The 14,636-nt window shown below is 39.0% G+C and overlaps 1 protein-coding gene across 1 annotated transcript; it reads right to left on the reverse strand.

Annotated features, from left to right (window-relative positions):
* Positions 1-950: 950 nt before the first annotated feature.
* Positions 951-14,105, reverse strand: LOC121958711 (band 3 anion exchange protein-like). The gene is given in 18 exon segments (XM_042507808.1): positions 951-1,427; positions 1,516-1,689; positions 2,669-2,838; positions 2,943-3,184; positions 3,286-3,452; positions 3,914-4,003; positions 4,722-4,970; positions 5,093-5,287; positions 5,892-5,981; positions 5,983-6,041; positions 6,587-6,790; positions 6,920-7,130; positions 8,280-8,464; positions 8,597-8,639; positions 8,876-8,948; positions 10,225-10,360; positions 10,723-10,896; positions 14,061-14,105. Coding segments are annotated over 17 exon segments (2,526 nt in total). The 5' UTR covers positions 10,880-10,896; positions 14,061-14,105; the 3' UTR covers positions 951-1,346.
* Positions 14,106-14,636: the final 531 nt, after the last annotated feature.

The raw sequence follows: 14,636 nt of genomic DNA on the forward strand, positions 1-14,636 counted from the left end.
ACTTAATCAACTGAATACTATTAAATCACAAAAAATCGAAATTAGATAATACATTTTAAAAATTGTAATTGCCATTGTCGTGTGTCCAGAGAAAAATACATGTCCACTGGTTTATCATCAGCCCTTTTAACCTTCATTCTTACCACCACTTTCTGTGGTGTGTGTGTGTGTGTGTGTGTGTGTGTGTGTGTGTGTGCAAGTGCAATTATTTTAGGTAGAGCATCTATGCAACAGCTGGGTCAAGGGCACTGTGCAATAGGATTCGGGGGTGATACTGTATGTTAATTGCAGTTTGATTCTACATGTGTGGCCATGTTGTCTGTGTTCTCTGTAATGTCCAAGACAAATTTCTCCTTTCTTATCTTACCTCATTTTCCATTACTGCAGACTGTTAAAAAATTAGGGATTTAAATGTATCCATCCATTGTCTGTACAACATTGCACCCCAATAACACCACAATAAATTAATGTTCTAAGTAAATGTTCTAATAAAAGTCAACAATAGGAACAACAGAACCTTTAATTGGTCCCTGCTTGCACCAATCAAAAGCCTGCCACACCGAACTAAAATAGGACTAGAGCTAATAGGTCCTAAAACCACTGAAAAATTCATAATTTTTAAGCTCCCGACATTGCTCTCCAGTGTTGTCAGTTTGACAATTCCTGCTAAAATATCAATAAGTGATTGAGGAAAAGATGTAATGTATGAAAATACACCAGACCACTGCACAGGGACAGACTTTATTACACAGTGAGAGACTTTATTTGGAAGACTCAAAATTGGTTTTTCATGACACCCAAAATTAAAAGTAAACAAAATATTCAACAGCCAAGATGGAGACTATTATGTGACCACATGGTGCCAAACCACACACACATTTTTTTTCTTAGTTCCATTAAAATACAGCCCTTCTGGGATGGTATATATATATATATATTTCTGTGTGAGATACCAGGTTATGAAACTCCCTGATTATGTCTTGTTTTAAAATTGGGACGTATGGAAGCAACTGTGGATGTTGGAGAACAATATTACATTTTGTAAAAGGCCGGGGAAAATATTCTATGTCTAAATCAAAAGAGGCACAATAGGGGTTAGACTTCTTCCTCCTTTTATGCTGTGTTCTTTTTTAATTGATTTTATTTTAATCTTTTCTCTTTTTTTCCTCTGTAATTCAACTCTAAAAAGAAAACAATAAAGATATATTAAAACAAAAACGACAACAAAAAAAAAACATATTTGTGCTCAGAGGTGGATGAAACATTAATTTGAGGCACATATAAAATAAATATTTTTTTTTTCAAAATAAAAGTATTGCTGGCATGATAGCTGTCATAGAAGTAATCTATAATGGCATCTGAGATTCACAGTATACATCCTGCCCCGGCTCCTCCTCGAATGTCACTTTGGCGTCGTCAGCATCCAACTACAAACACAACAGACAGAATAAATAACTCCTAAATAATGCTTACATCTGCTCTCATTTATTCAAATGACACAAGGTAACCACTTACACATTTCATCTCCAGTTCAGTGAAGAGACGGCCGGTCATAAACATGCGTAAAGGGATGGTTAGGATGAGTATGAAGGGTAGTGCGAGGGAAGCTGGACTGGACTTCACAATCCACAAAGCTGCAAGGCACACTATCTGGATGGCTGTGAACAAGTGCATGCGTCCTGTGCTCACCTGTGGCAAACATGTCAAAATATCAGTCAGACATGACTGCACACATGGATACTTTTTGCCCTCAGATATGATTTACAGGCTCTAACAGCAGCCAACACATGACATGATACGATATAAGTTCACATATGGGTTTGTTACTGTAAAGCACATTATTATTCTTAAATGGGAAATAAACCCATTTGTCGAACAAAAGCCAAAATAGTGAACATGAACAACTCTCCCAAATCTCAAATAAAACCGGAGAGCTAAAACTCATATGTATGATGTCATCAAGTATAAAGTCTGGAGCTGCTCTGTGAATATTAAATTGGGATTTCTGAGTATATGGGTACATTTTGTGTTTGAGAACTGATAACAGTACAACTGAATAAAGCCAATTTAAGTATGAAAAAAAGAAAGTGAGTGGGTCCATTCAACTGCTCCTAAGTGTCCCACGTCTTCAAATAAAATTCTGACATGTCTGAAATTTGGTCTGCTGTTGACAGGCTCTCCAAATCTGAAACAGAGCCACTAGTGGATTCCCCAACATCATTGCTTTTTTTTCCCCAATGCGCCGGCGAAAAGTAACAAAGAGAGCTTCTGAAACTGCCATGGCGACATGATGCACCAAATAGATGGACAGTATGATGGTTTAGTTTTTGAGCTGCGGCAACAACTGTCAACTGTACTGGTGTTATGTTACAGACCTCTGCCAGCAGACAAACCTGACGTCGGTGCTTTAAAATGACACTTAACTGCATCATTTTATTTTACATGCACATTGTAAACACACAGGTTGTGGCTTGTCGATCTGTCCGTTTAGTGTGAGGACATAAATTGTGAGGTTTGAGGTTACTTTACAGAGGATTTACTCCTAGAGTGAGAGTTGAACTGAAACATCAACATGTCTGAAATAGGTTCAAACTGAACAGTGTATACCCAGCTTTAGCATTCTAGAGCATCATGCACTTTAGTTATCATGGAATCACGGGACTCTCACTTTGGTGGCGTAGGGTTCGTCAGGGTGGTATTTCTTAGGGATGAGCAGAAGCAGCATACGATCCCACAGCTGGATCCCGTTGAGTGACGTTACTCCCATGTAGAGAAAGATCCCAAACAAGGCCGACATGGGAATCAACTTCAGAATTGGCTCCATCAGAATTGATAGACCTCGACACAAACAGGCATTCAGATAAAGGATGGTGCACTATTAATAACAGACTTGTAGACTTGCAGTTAAAGAAAAGTTGCATGGGTGATTAGAAAGTACCTACCAACCAGCAATGCCACCACGATGCCACTGACCCTCTGCTCATTCACCTTCTCAATCACAGGTTTTGCTCCTTTGCTCATGACGGTGAGGGCGTTGGCGTGAGTGACGGATCTCACCGTAGCAGCACTGAGCCACGGTACACCGAATATTGCACTGAGCCCTCCCATGCCAACTAAAACCAGCAAGTCAAAGTGGAATCCAGAGCCTTTGACCATCTTCCTCTCTGGCTTACTAATTATCAAACTGTAAAGAGGTAAAGCATGAAGTTCGGTTAAGGACAGGCCATTAAATGTTATCAAAGTTTGATAATCCAGTGATTGATGTTGCTGTGATGTAAGACTCACGTTGTGATCTGAGACTCAAGGAAAATTAGAATAAAGACGAGCAAGGCTGGGACACAGCAGGCAAACATCACCCACACAGGGAAAGCCTTGTGCTCTCCAAAAGGATTGATGAGCCAGCCTCTTTTGGATGGGTTGGACACTGTCAGACCTTTGGGAACCACTAGTTTCTGTTCAGAAAAAGGCACCAGTTTTTGATTAAATCTATCAGATTTGATGAATGTTAAGGGATAGGTTTTCATTCTATCTTTCTTTTGTATGAAAACAATAGTGTGCATAGAAACAGATTTTGCCACCTTTTCATACCAGCCAACAAGAGCTCCAAACTGAAGCCTTGTATTAGCTTTAGATTAACTTTGAATTGTCTTTTTGTTTTCCACAGAAAGAGAAACATGGATTTTGTCCTTCATTACTTACAGTGAAAGTACATGGAAGGGACAATTTACTGACCAGTATGAACAGGAGGAATGATAACAGCAAACAAGACCTGTTTCAGCGTCCATATGGGCATCTGGGTATTGTCTTAAGGTATTCTTAAAAATTGTAAACCTATCCCTTTACCATTTCAGATGGATTATACATGTATTCAGCCAATAAACCGGGCTTTTATAGCTTAGACTGATGGGCCAACCTGAGTGTAGGTATCATTAATGTTGTAGTCCACGACAATCATGAGGAAAATGGCAATGGGCACACCAAAGTCACCCAGCAAACGTCTGACCTGGTGAGCACAAATAAGATTAATGATTATCAAGGTAAAATTTTAATTGGATGTATATTACAGAGGATTTTCCTTAAAAAAAAGTGTAGACTCCTTCAGAAGTAATCTCTCTCAATTATCACTTATGACCAACTACAAGTGTGTGGTGATGTATTTATCTGCAGAGACTCTGCCTTCTGTTTGGATTTTCTTATTGTCTTCTTATTTGGCTGTATTTAAGACATTCCTGGGCTGCAACCTTTGGGCAGTGGTGTGTAGCCCCCAGCCAATGACAGCATGGCGGCAAAATTGGGGATTTGTCAACCTCCTCTCCCAACATAGGTAGACTATGCTTGCAGCCTTTTACAACCCATACCTACAGTATATTCATTATGAGGAGCTGCTCTCTAGTGGCAACAGTAATTATTGCAGAAGCATTATGCTGCCCTCCATTGTAAGTCGAAGTTGATAATTCTGTGCAAATTTTGGAACAGGTAAGTGTCGGCGGTTAGCATAGTTTGCTTCCTAAAGTATTAGCTTTTCCCTTACAAAAGCAGCTTGCAGTGTACAAACAAGCAGTGTAATGAGGATGGGACCAAGTTTGAATGTTGTGTTTACACAATAACAGACCAGTTCCTGCAAAGTACACCTTTAAATGCTTGATAACATGAATAACCTGTTCAGTTATAAAAGGCAAAAGGTCTTTGCTGAAACAATCTGGCCTGTAGAGCCAACTCACCTTTCCAGGAAGAAATGTGCCGTTCTTGAACTGTCGCAGGAAGTAAGCAATGAAGAAGCAGCCCAACATGAGGCACATGGAGAGCAGCGCTGTGTTGGGGTAAGGTGGCTTAATGGTGTTGATGATAATAGTTGTGTTGCCGGTAGCATTGTCATAGATGAATAACTCTTCCACCTTTGGGTGCCACGGATTCTCCAGAGTTCCATTCAGATGATCGTAATTTAGAATCAGCGGATGAGCTTTAAAAGTCTAAAAAGAGGTCAGGAGACAGTAGTAGAAGAAACAATATAATCACAGCACTATAAACACAGCAATTAAATGTCCGATTTTATTTGAACAGATGAAACGTGAGATTGATGATGATAGTTTACCCTCCCCAGCTTGGCAAAGGTTTCATAGATGAAGATGAGAGAGATGAGGATGGAGAAGATTTCCTGGGTGAAGCGGGAGATGAAACGCACCAGGAAGCTGCCCTCAAAGGCCACAATGACCACCACAATGATGACCAGCCACACACCAACCCATACTCTCCCCACAATGTACTCAATGTCCTGGGACTTGCAGAACTGAATAGAGGAAACCAGGGATGAGATGAACTTAAGATGCCTTTACAAAAATTTCAGTCTTTGAACCCGAGCTAACTGCTCTGCTTTCCTTTAAAAAAAACATGGAAAAAAGGCATAGAGCAACTTACAAGAATTGCACCACATTTAAAAAAAAAAAAAAAAAAAGAAGTAGATTTAAAAAAATTAAAAAGAGCTAGGGGGATTTAAAGTATATGATAAACTGTCATAATAAATAATATATAATTGTCATAATTAGGTGTTTAAAATTATGTTACAGAATTACAGTTATTTCTTAAGCCCTTTTTATTTCAAAGTAATTTCATTATTTTGTTTTTTTCCCTTTCCTTTCATTTTTGCTAATCTTAAGGTATTTTTTTTTAAACTTTTCTTGAACTTTTCTTTTCTTTTTTTTTTTTTTTTTTTTTTTTTTTTTTTTTTACCAATTTCCTTTCATGTTTTTGAAGGAAATCAAGCCAATTTGTGCAGGTTTCAAATGAATTAAAGAAATAATGGCTATGGAGTATGGAAGCTGTCACTTTAATGGGATGACATGGATCACAAAAGCTCTCCTGAATATAAATAATGATTCAGTGTTATAACTCACAGCAAAGAAGGCCTCCTCAAACACTAACAGAGGACCAGAGAATCCAATGACTAGGACAGGCTGAGCAGCAACGAAGCAGAAGATGATCCCCCTGAATGCTGGTGGAAATGAGCAGCTCTGAAACGCCCATCATATTGTCCACCTTATCGGCTGTAGTGACAAAGATCACAAGAAAGTAGTAATGTAGCATACAATAACAATAGTCTCATACAAATACATTGATTCTATACTATGATACTATGATCACTGAAAACCTGGAAAAACATGGAATTTCACAATCTCATTTGTACGGCTTATATATAAGGCAAATGGTCATGCAGTTTCAAAGTTTGCATGACTCACAAGGCAGGCCAATTTGCAAATTCATATACGCTACAAATAATGCATCAAACGGACGCAGGTGCAGCGTGACAGATGTCTCAATTCAATGTGCCTACAGAAAGCGTTGCCTAGTATGCTTGGAGCCTGCAGTTACTGTTATTGGTTATTCATGACTAGTTTGCTCACATTTTGCCGCCTTTGCCAAAGTGCCACCTTAAGCAACTGCTAGCTGACATTATGTCCGAATAGCGGTTTTAATCTGACATTTGTGAAAAATGCTGGGCAACAACAACAACAAAAAAAATCATGAAAATGTTTTGAAATTTTATGAAATTGTGCGGGAATCAGCAAATAAAACCAATATGGATTCATACCCAACAGTCCGCCAAAGGTGATGGCAGGAGACAGGGCGGCAAAGTAGATAAAGATGATGGCAGCAAGAACCTGGGCATTGAGAGCATCTGTGATATCACTCTTGTAGTGCTGGTAGCGTCTTTTTATGTCTCGCATCATCCCGCCAAATGGTCGACCAGTGCGGGACAGGGGGTCTTCAGGTGGAGGACCAGTAGAGATGGATACTGGGGGGAAAAGAATTCCAATTTAATATGAATACTATAAACTTAAACTAGAAAACAGCTCCTGTACATAATTGTCATATCATATCAGTTCCATGACGATAGTATTGGGTGTGAATTGATAGCATTCACCCCTGCGAGGTGTGGAGTCCTTGCGGACGATGGAATCGGGAGACTGGATCCTGTCCTGCAGGAGTTTCTTCTGAAAACTGATAATGGAGCTGAGCATCGCTTCGTCCTGGATCTCTGTGGGTGGGATGACGATACTGCAGTCCATGAAGTCGGCCACAGCGTCTGTCAGCTCGCGGGGGCTCTTTGCCTGAATCGCTGCCTGACTGAACACCTGGGATGGAGATAGTGAAGAGGATCTTAAGACTGCACGCTGGCTTTGGGGAAGAGTGGCGATGCATTTCTATGCTCTAAACATTGATTTTGTCTGCACAATTTCATTGTTTGGAGTGTTTGTAGCAATAAATCCTGACTCAGACTGACTCCTTAGACTCATTTGTGGCTTTAAATATGATGACCAAAATCAGGGCTTTAGTTTGTACCAGAAGTCATCACGTCTTTTAACAATTATGTGCTCTGTTAAAGGAATACTTCACCCCACAAAATGATCATTGGTGTATCAATTACTCACCATGTGTTATGTTGAATTTGTGGAGAAAACCTTGTTTTTCCTACATGCCTCCCATGAAAGAAGAATCCCAAAATGGAAAAAAAAAATCTTGATGAATTGAAGTCATGGAGATCTGCATTTAACAACAGCTAAACTATACTAAAGTCTCTGTTTCCACACGCTCACACAACTTGTGTAGTTTGATTGAAGTCTCATTTATTCAGTCAGATGCTCATAACTTCCTAACAGAAAACCCTGTAATTGAAATAAAAGTGAAATTTAATGCTCTCTTCAAAGTCAGATTCCATTGACAAAACCAGTCATTTTATCTCGCTGAACATAGGAGCTGGTGATCCTGTCAGCAGCTTCTTTGTGTTATTGTTTGACTTTGGTGTTTTAAACAGTTAATCCAGATTCACACAATAACACAAATAAACAACCGATCAAGGCAAAAGCAGACCAGCAGCTCATGTGTTCAGTGAGGTGAAATTATTTTTTAAAATGTTTTTTTATTTTTTTATTTTTTTCAATGGAATCTGGCTTTGAAGAGAGCATGGATAAAATTCAGGAGGGCTATCTGTTTGAGAAGCACTGAGCGTACACTGGATAAATAAAATTTGGATAACATGTAAGAGTTTTTCAATTTGATGTTGTGATACGGCATTGCTGACTATGACTTTAATTCATCAAGATTTTTCTCTGTTTTTGTATTCATTGTTCACCAAAGGCATGCAAACAACTTTTTCTTCACAAATTCAACATTTATGATGTGAGTTATTGATGAACAAATGTTCACTTGGGAGATGAAATATTCTTTTAATGTGTCCCTGCTCACATGTTTTAGGTCTGTAAAAAGCTTATCAGCTCATTTACCTTATCTGCCATAAGTGCTGCCATCGCGCGGCCAGTCTCTCGGTAATCCATGTCAGTCTTGTTGGGGCCAACCAGAGCAAAGACAAAGCGTACAGGCACCGGGGCTTCCAATGCCGAATCAAGCACCACCGCTTCCTTCAGACGCACAAACACGACTGTAGGCCTTTCTAGGAACTCCAAGGCTCCTGGTTCAAGATGCAGAAATGTTGTTACCACAGATGAACACACACATATACATTAAAGATGCACACAAACACTTCCATAGCCAGACACATATTCTACTCCAGATCCTTAATGAAAAGCAAATACTGGCTTACCTACTAGCACCATGGAGGCCTCAACGCTGTCAGATTCATCTCTCTGAAGGAACACAGAACGAATCCAAAACTGAGGTTATGTATATCGGAACAAAAAATCTGAATGTGCATCAAAACAAATCCAAAAACAGACTCCTCTGAAAGTTTCTCTGTCAGACTTTTGAAACGGTCTGATGCCAGAAGTCCCTTTCACCTTTGTCATTATACCACCATTATCATGATATCCGATCAGGTTATCACCAATGACATATGGATAATCTCATCATTGGAAGAACTTACCCTATCCTTAACGGAAAACTTCTGCAGGTCCACACCATCAGTCAGAGCTTGTCTCTCTGGGTCATCTGATTGGCTGGAGGAAGAAAATCACATGTCATTAGCTGTTTTTGTGTCAGACTGAGTGGCTGCGATGACAGACAGACAGGAGGAAAGTTGTGTATGTATACATTCACCTGACAAAACAGTCACTCAACAAAATATGTGATTAGGTGATAGGAGGCAGATGTTGTCTGTGGACAGAGCCACTCTCAGCAAGAAAGCATATTAGCATATTTCTAAGAATGTCACACAATCTGATCTGATTGTGAGATGTTTTTTGTATTCAAAGCCAGTCTTAGAGTCTGAATTTGTTCAGGCAAAGGAAGAAAATGAAATAAATCCCTTATATAATACTGAATCAATAAATAGATAATATAATCTTCTGATTACTGGATCTTATCAAGCAGTGTAAAGGAACAATATTTAGAATAAATTTTAAAGGGGAGCGAGAGGTTGGCTTGGACTCAAAACAAAAGGAATTGACCAGATTGCCATTTGTTCTTGTGAATAAACCTTTACATCTCAGCAAAATAGACTCGGGCAACTTACAGCACAGTTGCCATGAATATTAACATTTGCATATTTTACAGGTATCATATAGTAAGAGTTAAATTGTCTGAGGTTAACATAACAGTGTAAACTTTGGTTTAGTATTTTATAAAAATGTATATGTACTATCTTGTTTACATGTACTGGGTATTTCCAGTTGTCGGTGCTTTTCAGGCAGCTGGTAGTTCTTGTGGTTGAGAAAGGGGAGAGGAAGAGAAGAGGAGAGGGCTGAGCTGGCGGTGGGGTTCGAGCAGGAAACCCAAAACATGTTGGACTAAAATGTTTTTTGTTGCCAAAACACGATCTCTTCCTAACCATAACCAAGTTTTTTTGTGCCTCATCCTATCAACTTGTTAACCACAGCTTTTTGAAACAAAACATAAAGTTTCAAAGAACTGGCTACATAATAATGAACAAATGTAACGTATCTGAGGTTTGCAGTTTTCATTTAGATTTCTATGCTTATTGAACAAGAATTTGGAAACACAATGACAATATATACCCTTTTAGAAGGTGAAGTGCGAGGTAACTACAGTACGATTTGGTCACCTTAATAAAGACTTACAGGCACAATGGTTCTGTGGTCAGAGACGCTGTTTCATAATTACAGGTTTGATCTCAACAATAGCTACGTACGTGTTGTGTTCAACATTCTCTGAGCAAGATAGTTAAACTCAGCTTTAGATAAAAGCATCAGCTCAAAGCCTAAATGTAGGTCATTTGTGTTTGAGTCACGGTTGGGTGATGTCTTGGAGGGATACCTGCGGTTCTGAAGAAGAGCTTTCAGCACTCCCTCACGGTCCCCTGGCCTGATCTCCCTCTTGTTAACCATCTCTGTGACCATCTTCTCTGCGATGGTGGCCAGTGTCTGCTCTTCACAGTCGAAAATTGTTACACCTTTGACAAAGAGACATAGTCAAAGATAACTGTGAAGAAGAGGAGGCTGGTGTGTTTGTAGTGTGAGGGGAGCTTCAGACAAAACCTAAAGCTAGAACTAAGCGCAAAGTCCCAAAAAAAAATAGGTTTTAAGGGTTTGGCACTCTCGTGATAAAAAAAAAAAAATCTGTACAAAAAATGCAGCTTGGAAGTTTAATCTAAAATAACACATTTGTTTGTTATATTTGGTAATAATACTTTGAATTCACAAGGTAACTTAAGCTGTCAGTCAATGTATGGTGAATTAAAAAGAATAATACTGCCATCTCAGAGTATTGTAGTGAAGCATAAAGTGCAACATGTTCTGATTGATTTCCTCTGACCTGTGTTCATGGTGCGTCGAAGCTGGACGAGGCTCTTGAAGGTGAGGTAGGAGATGCTGGAGGACGCCCACACCCCGGCCTGAGGGTCGAAGCTCTCCTCGTAGCCCGCCCATCGGCCCGTTTCCTGCCAGTAGGTCTGCTGCTTTTGGTCCTTCATTAGCTTCTTCAGTTCCTCTGAAAGCACAGATAGACACAGATGTAAACAATGGCTGAGATGGACATGAACATGGGAGACAGACGCTAACAATGTGAGACAGAGTGAAAATCTGGACGGGGCAGGTGGATGAATTAAACTTGCACCTCCCACAATTACAGTGTAAACATGTGTTTCCACAACTGTGGTTTCAATAGCCACTTCCTACTTGTCTGTGTCACTGTGAGTTAATATTTGGTCTCCATCCAACCTTAAAATGGAAATTTTAAGTACAAATAGCTTTTATATCAAGAAAATTTAAGGCTTTTTTTTGGTTAAAGAAAAGGTCCATATTAATGATCATAAAATGATCATATTACTCACTCCATGTTGTTAATAAATCTATTTTTTCCTACATGCCTCCATAGTGAACAATCCAAAAACTGAGAAAATTCTTGATAAACTGGAGTAATAAAGTCCACGTTTAACAACGGCAAAGTTATATCAAAACATTTGTTTACAAATTCTTACAGTTTTTTCCTTTCCTACCAAAGTTTCAGTATGTTTTGTATCAAATTATTTCAGCCTTTTCTCACTGTAGCTTAACAAAGAATCAAGCGACACAAAGATGGAATTTGATATTTATAAGTCTTTAATTTTGGAAGATTTTTTCTTGATCTGACATACTCAGACTGTTAAAGCCTCATATTTGTTTCACTTGAACTTCAGAAGTCATTTTTTAATTTGAATGTGTGTTAATTTGAATGTGTGTTGCTTTATTGACTTGAAAAAGTGCAAACATATCCTTCATCTATGAATAAGATGATTATTTTTACCACTATAAACATTCAGGTGAATCAATACTTGATTGTAATTAAAACAATGTGTAACATTCTATTTGTATTAATAAGGATATTAATGAATGTATCATAAAAATTCAGCGCTTTTCATTAATAAAAAGTTTCACAGTAAGAACAACATAGCAAAACTGAGATAAATTGTAACATTTGCTAAAGCAAAGGGAAGATTAATGAAATTAAAAGAATAAAAATGATAAAACTGAATAATTTAAAAAAAAAATAACAGTATTAAAATGGACATAATGGTGAAGGCTGATAAAAACAGAAAACTTTTCCAGTAAAAGTGAGATTTTTAGAAGGCGGCTTGCCTGTTGCTGTATATGTGGTGTTGCTATGTGCATTTTTCAGGTATTCAGTTTAATTTCTTATCAAGAGTAACTTTCACTACAGTGAAAGCCACCCACAATGACTTTGAACAAACCTTGCTGATTATGCCTGAGTGTGTTGCCTTCAGCTTAAGGTCATACTTGTAGATGACAGAGATATAATCATGCCTTATGGCCCCTTAAAGAGACACCCTCACACCTCAAACAGGATCAGATATACCATGTCCATGCTTCACTGCATCATAAAAACACTGATGATATTTTGGGTATTGTTTTCCACCCAAGTGTCACATTAAGCTACTGTAATTTCATCTTGGCAGCAACAATGTGGATATGGATCAGACTAATGTGGAAAGGTGATGTCCAGATGACACTTCTGTGTCTATAAGGTAAACATGTTGGCTGTGTCCCGTCTCAGCCACCAGCAGGCTCCAGGCTCTGGGCCACTGCTCGTTTCCGGTGTGGACATGAATGACGGCTCACCCTGGACATGTTTAGACTGTCAATACATGTCGTGTGCCTGGAGTGGGGATACAGTGTGTGTGTGTGTGTGTGTGTATGTGTGTGTGTGCGCGCGAGTGCGCTTCTTACCCGTCACTCTGCACTGGGGTTGGCGTCTATGTTTCAGGCAGCTGGACCAGACACAATGGATCCAGTTAAAAAACACTCCGGTTTTCAACACTAAGATATTTTTTCCACTAACATATTACTGAGAATATGTTCCTCACATGACCCCAGTTAACTTCCATACACATTTTATACAAATACAAAGTTTAAATTTTGAATAAAATGTGTGTATTTAGGCAATCAAGAAATAATGTGGTTCTTTTAAATTTGTTTATTAAAAGCTTTGTTGAAAAGTACTAAAACATGAACTAAATTAATTCATGTTTAAATTTGCAACAAAGACATACATTTTATAGGAAATATGGATTTAGGTTGTTGTTTAGTCTTATGTAACATATCTTTGGAGTGTCCATTTTTATCTCAGATTAGACCAAAGCGCTGAAGTTGTCTGTGACAACAGAAAAATTTATTTCCAAAACACAGCTGAGCAAAGGGGTGGAAGATTCAGATCAGACCAACTAGACGCTAGTGCATGCATGCATGTGTGTGTATGTGTGTGTGTGTGCGCGCGTATGCACATGCCTGTGTGCATATGTGAATTATCAAGTACAAATATGCATGTTCTTCTATGTTCTTTAAATAAATATCAATCCTTACATTAGTAGTTGTAGGTGCAGTATGCACACAAGTGGAGATGTATCTGCAGTGCTGGGCCTAGAACATTAGGTGCCCTGGCTAGCTCCCATGGCCCTTCCCTTGGTTCAGTTTTGCATGAAAATAAGCATCTAACACACATACACAGTTTTTATTGCATGTGTCCAAAGTGCACAAAAGCCCCCTTACACCAATATGCGTGTGGAAAGATAGCAATTAATGTCCACACCCTAAATTACTTATCTTTTAAAACTGGGCATGTAAAATTTCTTCAGCAAATTCATATGTTTTTTTAACCAACATTACAGAATTTGTGGGTATTTTTCTCACTTAAGCACAGGGGCCTTCTTTTAACTCTATCAGCTGAATCATTAAATGTGAGCATCTCACTTACACACTTATGGTCTGAATATATCATCAAAATAAGCCTGCTGTGTAGTCTTGAAGATGTTTTGCCCCTTAGGCTCAACAGCTTGAATGACCGCTCCATGACTTGGATTGCTGAGAGCCTCCATGGTATTATTGTGCATTTTGTAAAACATTAGAAATTTCCTCCTCAGTTGTCCCACATTATCACTGAAAGAAATCTGCAGCTTTCATGCCTCATGGCTCAGATTTTCTTGAAAAGTGTTTTACTTTGCTGGTCAGAATTTGAGTAAGACTAAACAGACAACTGAACAATTCTTTGCAAATCATCCTACTGCAGCATTGACTATAAGATATTAAAAAGTTGTCATATATTTTATATATTACTGCACTAATGTCATTCATGACTTGAGCAGAAAAGGTGATACTTACCTCCTGCAGGCAATCAGCAGTGACAAGTGACTGACCCTGGAGTGGCAAAAAAGCGTGACTAACCACCACCTCTTTAAAGCAGCCTCTGTTTGTATGTGTGGGTGCATGCTGCCTGATGATAATGGGTGGGACTAACACACACACACACACACACACACACACACACACACACACACACACATGGACATGCACACTCTAATTCTCTCTGAACCACACATCCAGCAGAGCAATGTGTTCTGTCTCACCCATAATATTGATAGTAAATAAACCGACTTGGTATGTGCAGAAAACCAGTCGCACTGTGTCATTATCCCACCAGCATCTTATCGCATTTAATGTCTGTGTTTGTGAAGACAACATAGGCTTGGATTACAGTGGCGGCCCTGCATGTTCACCTTCAACACCGCCGGGGAGAAGAGTGAAACTTTGGACGCCTTTCATCTTCTTCTCTGCTTCTCCCTTTCAGAAGGCCGAAATCTCCTGACACTGAGGCCTGAGACATGGCAAACTTTAAACGCACTGTCAGTCACCTGCACATTGGAGTGTGACACTGAATGTTCTGGTTAAAAAAAAGTT

The sequence above is a fragment of the Plectropomus leopardus genome, chromosome 19, assembly GCF_008729295.1.
Source record: "Plectropomus leopardus isolate mb chromosome 19, YSFRI_Pleo_2.0, whole genome shotgun sequence".
NCBI classification, from domain to species: Eukaryota; Metazoa; Chordata; class Actinopteri; order Perciformes; family Serranidae; genus Plectropomus; species Plectropomus leopardus.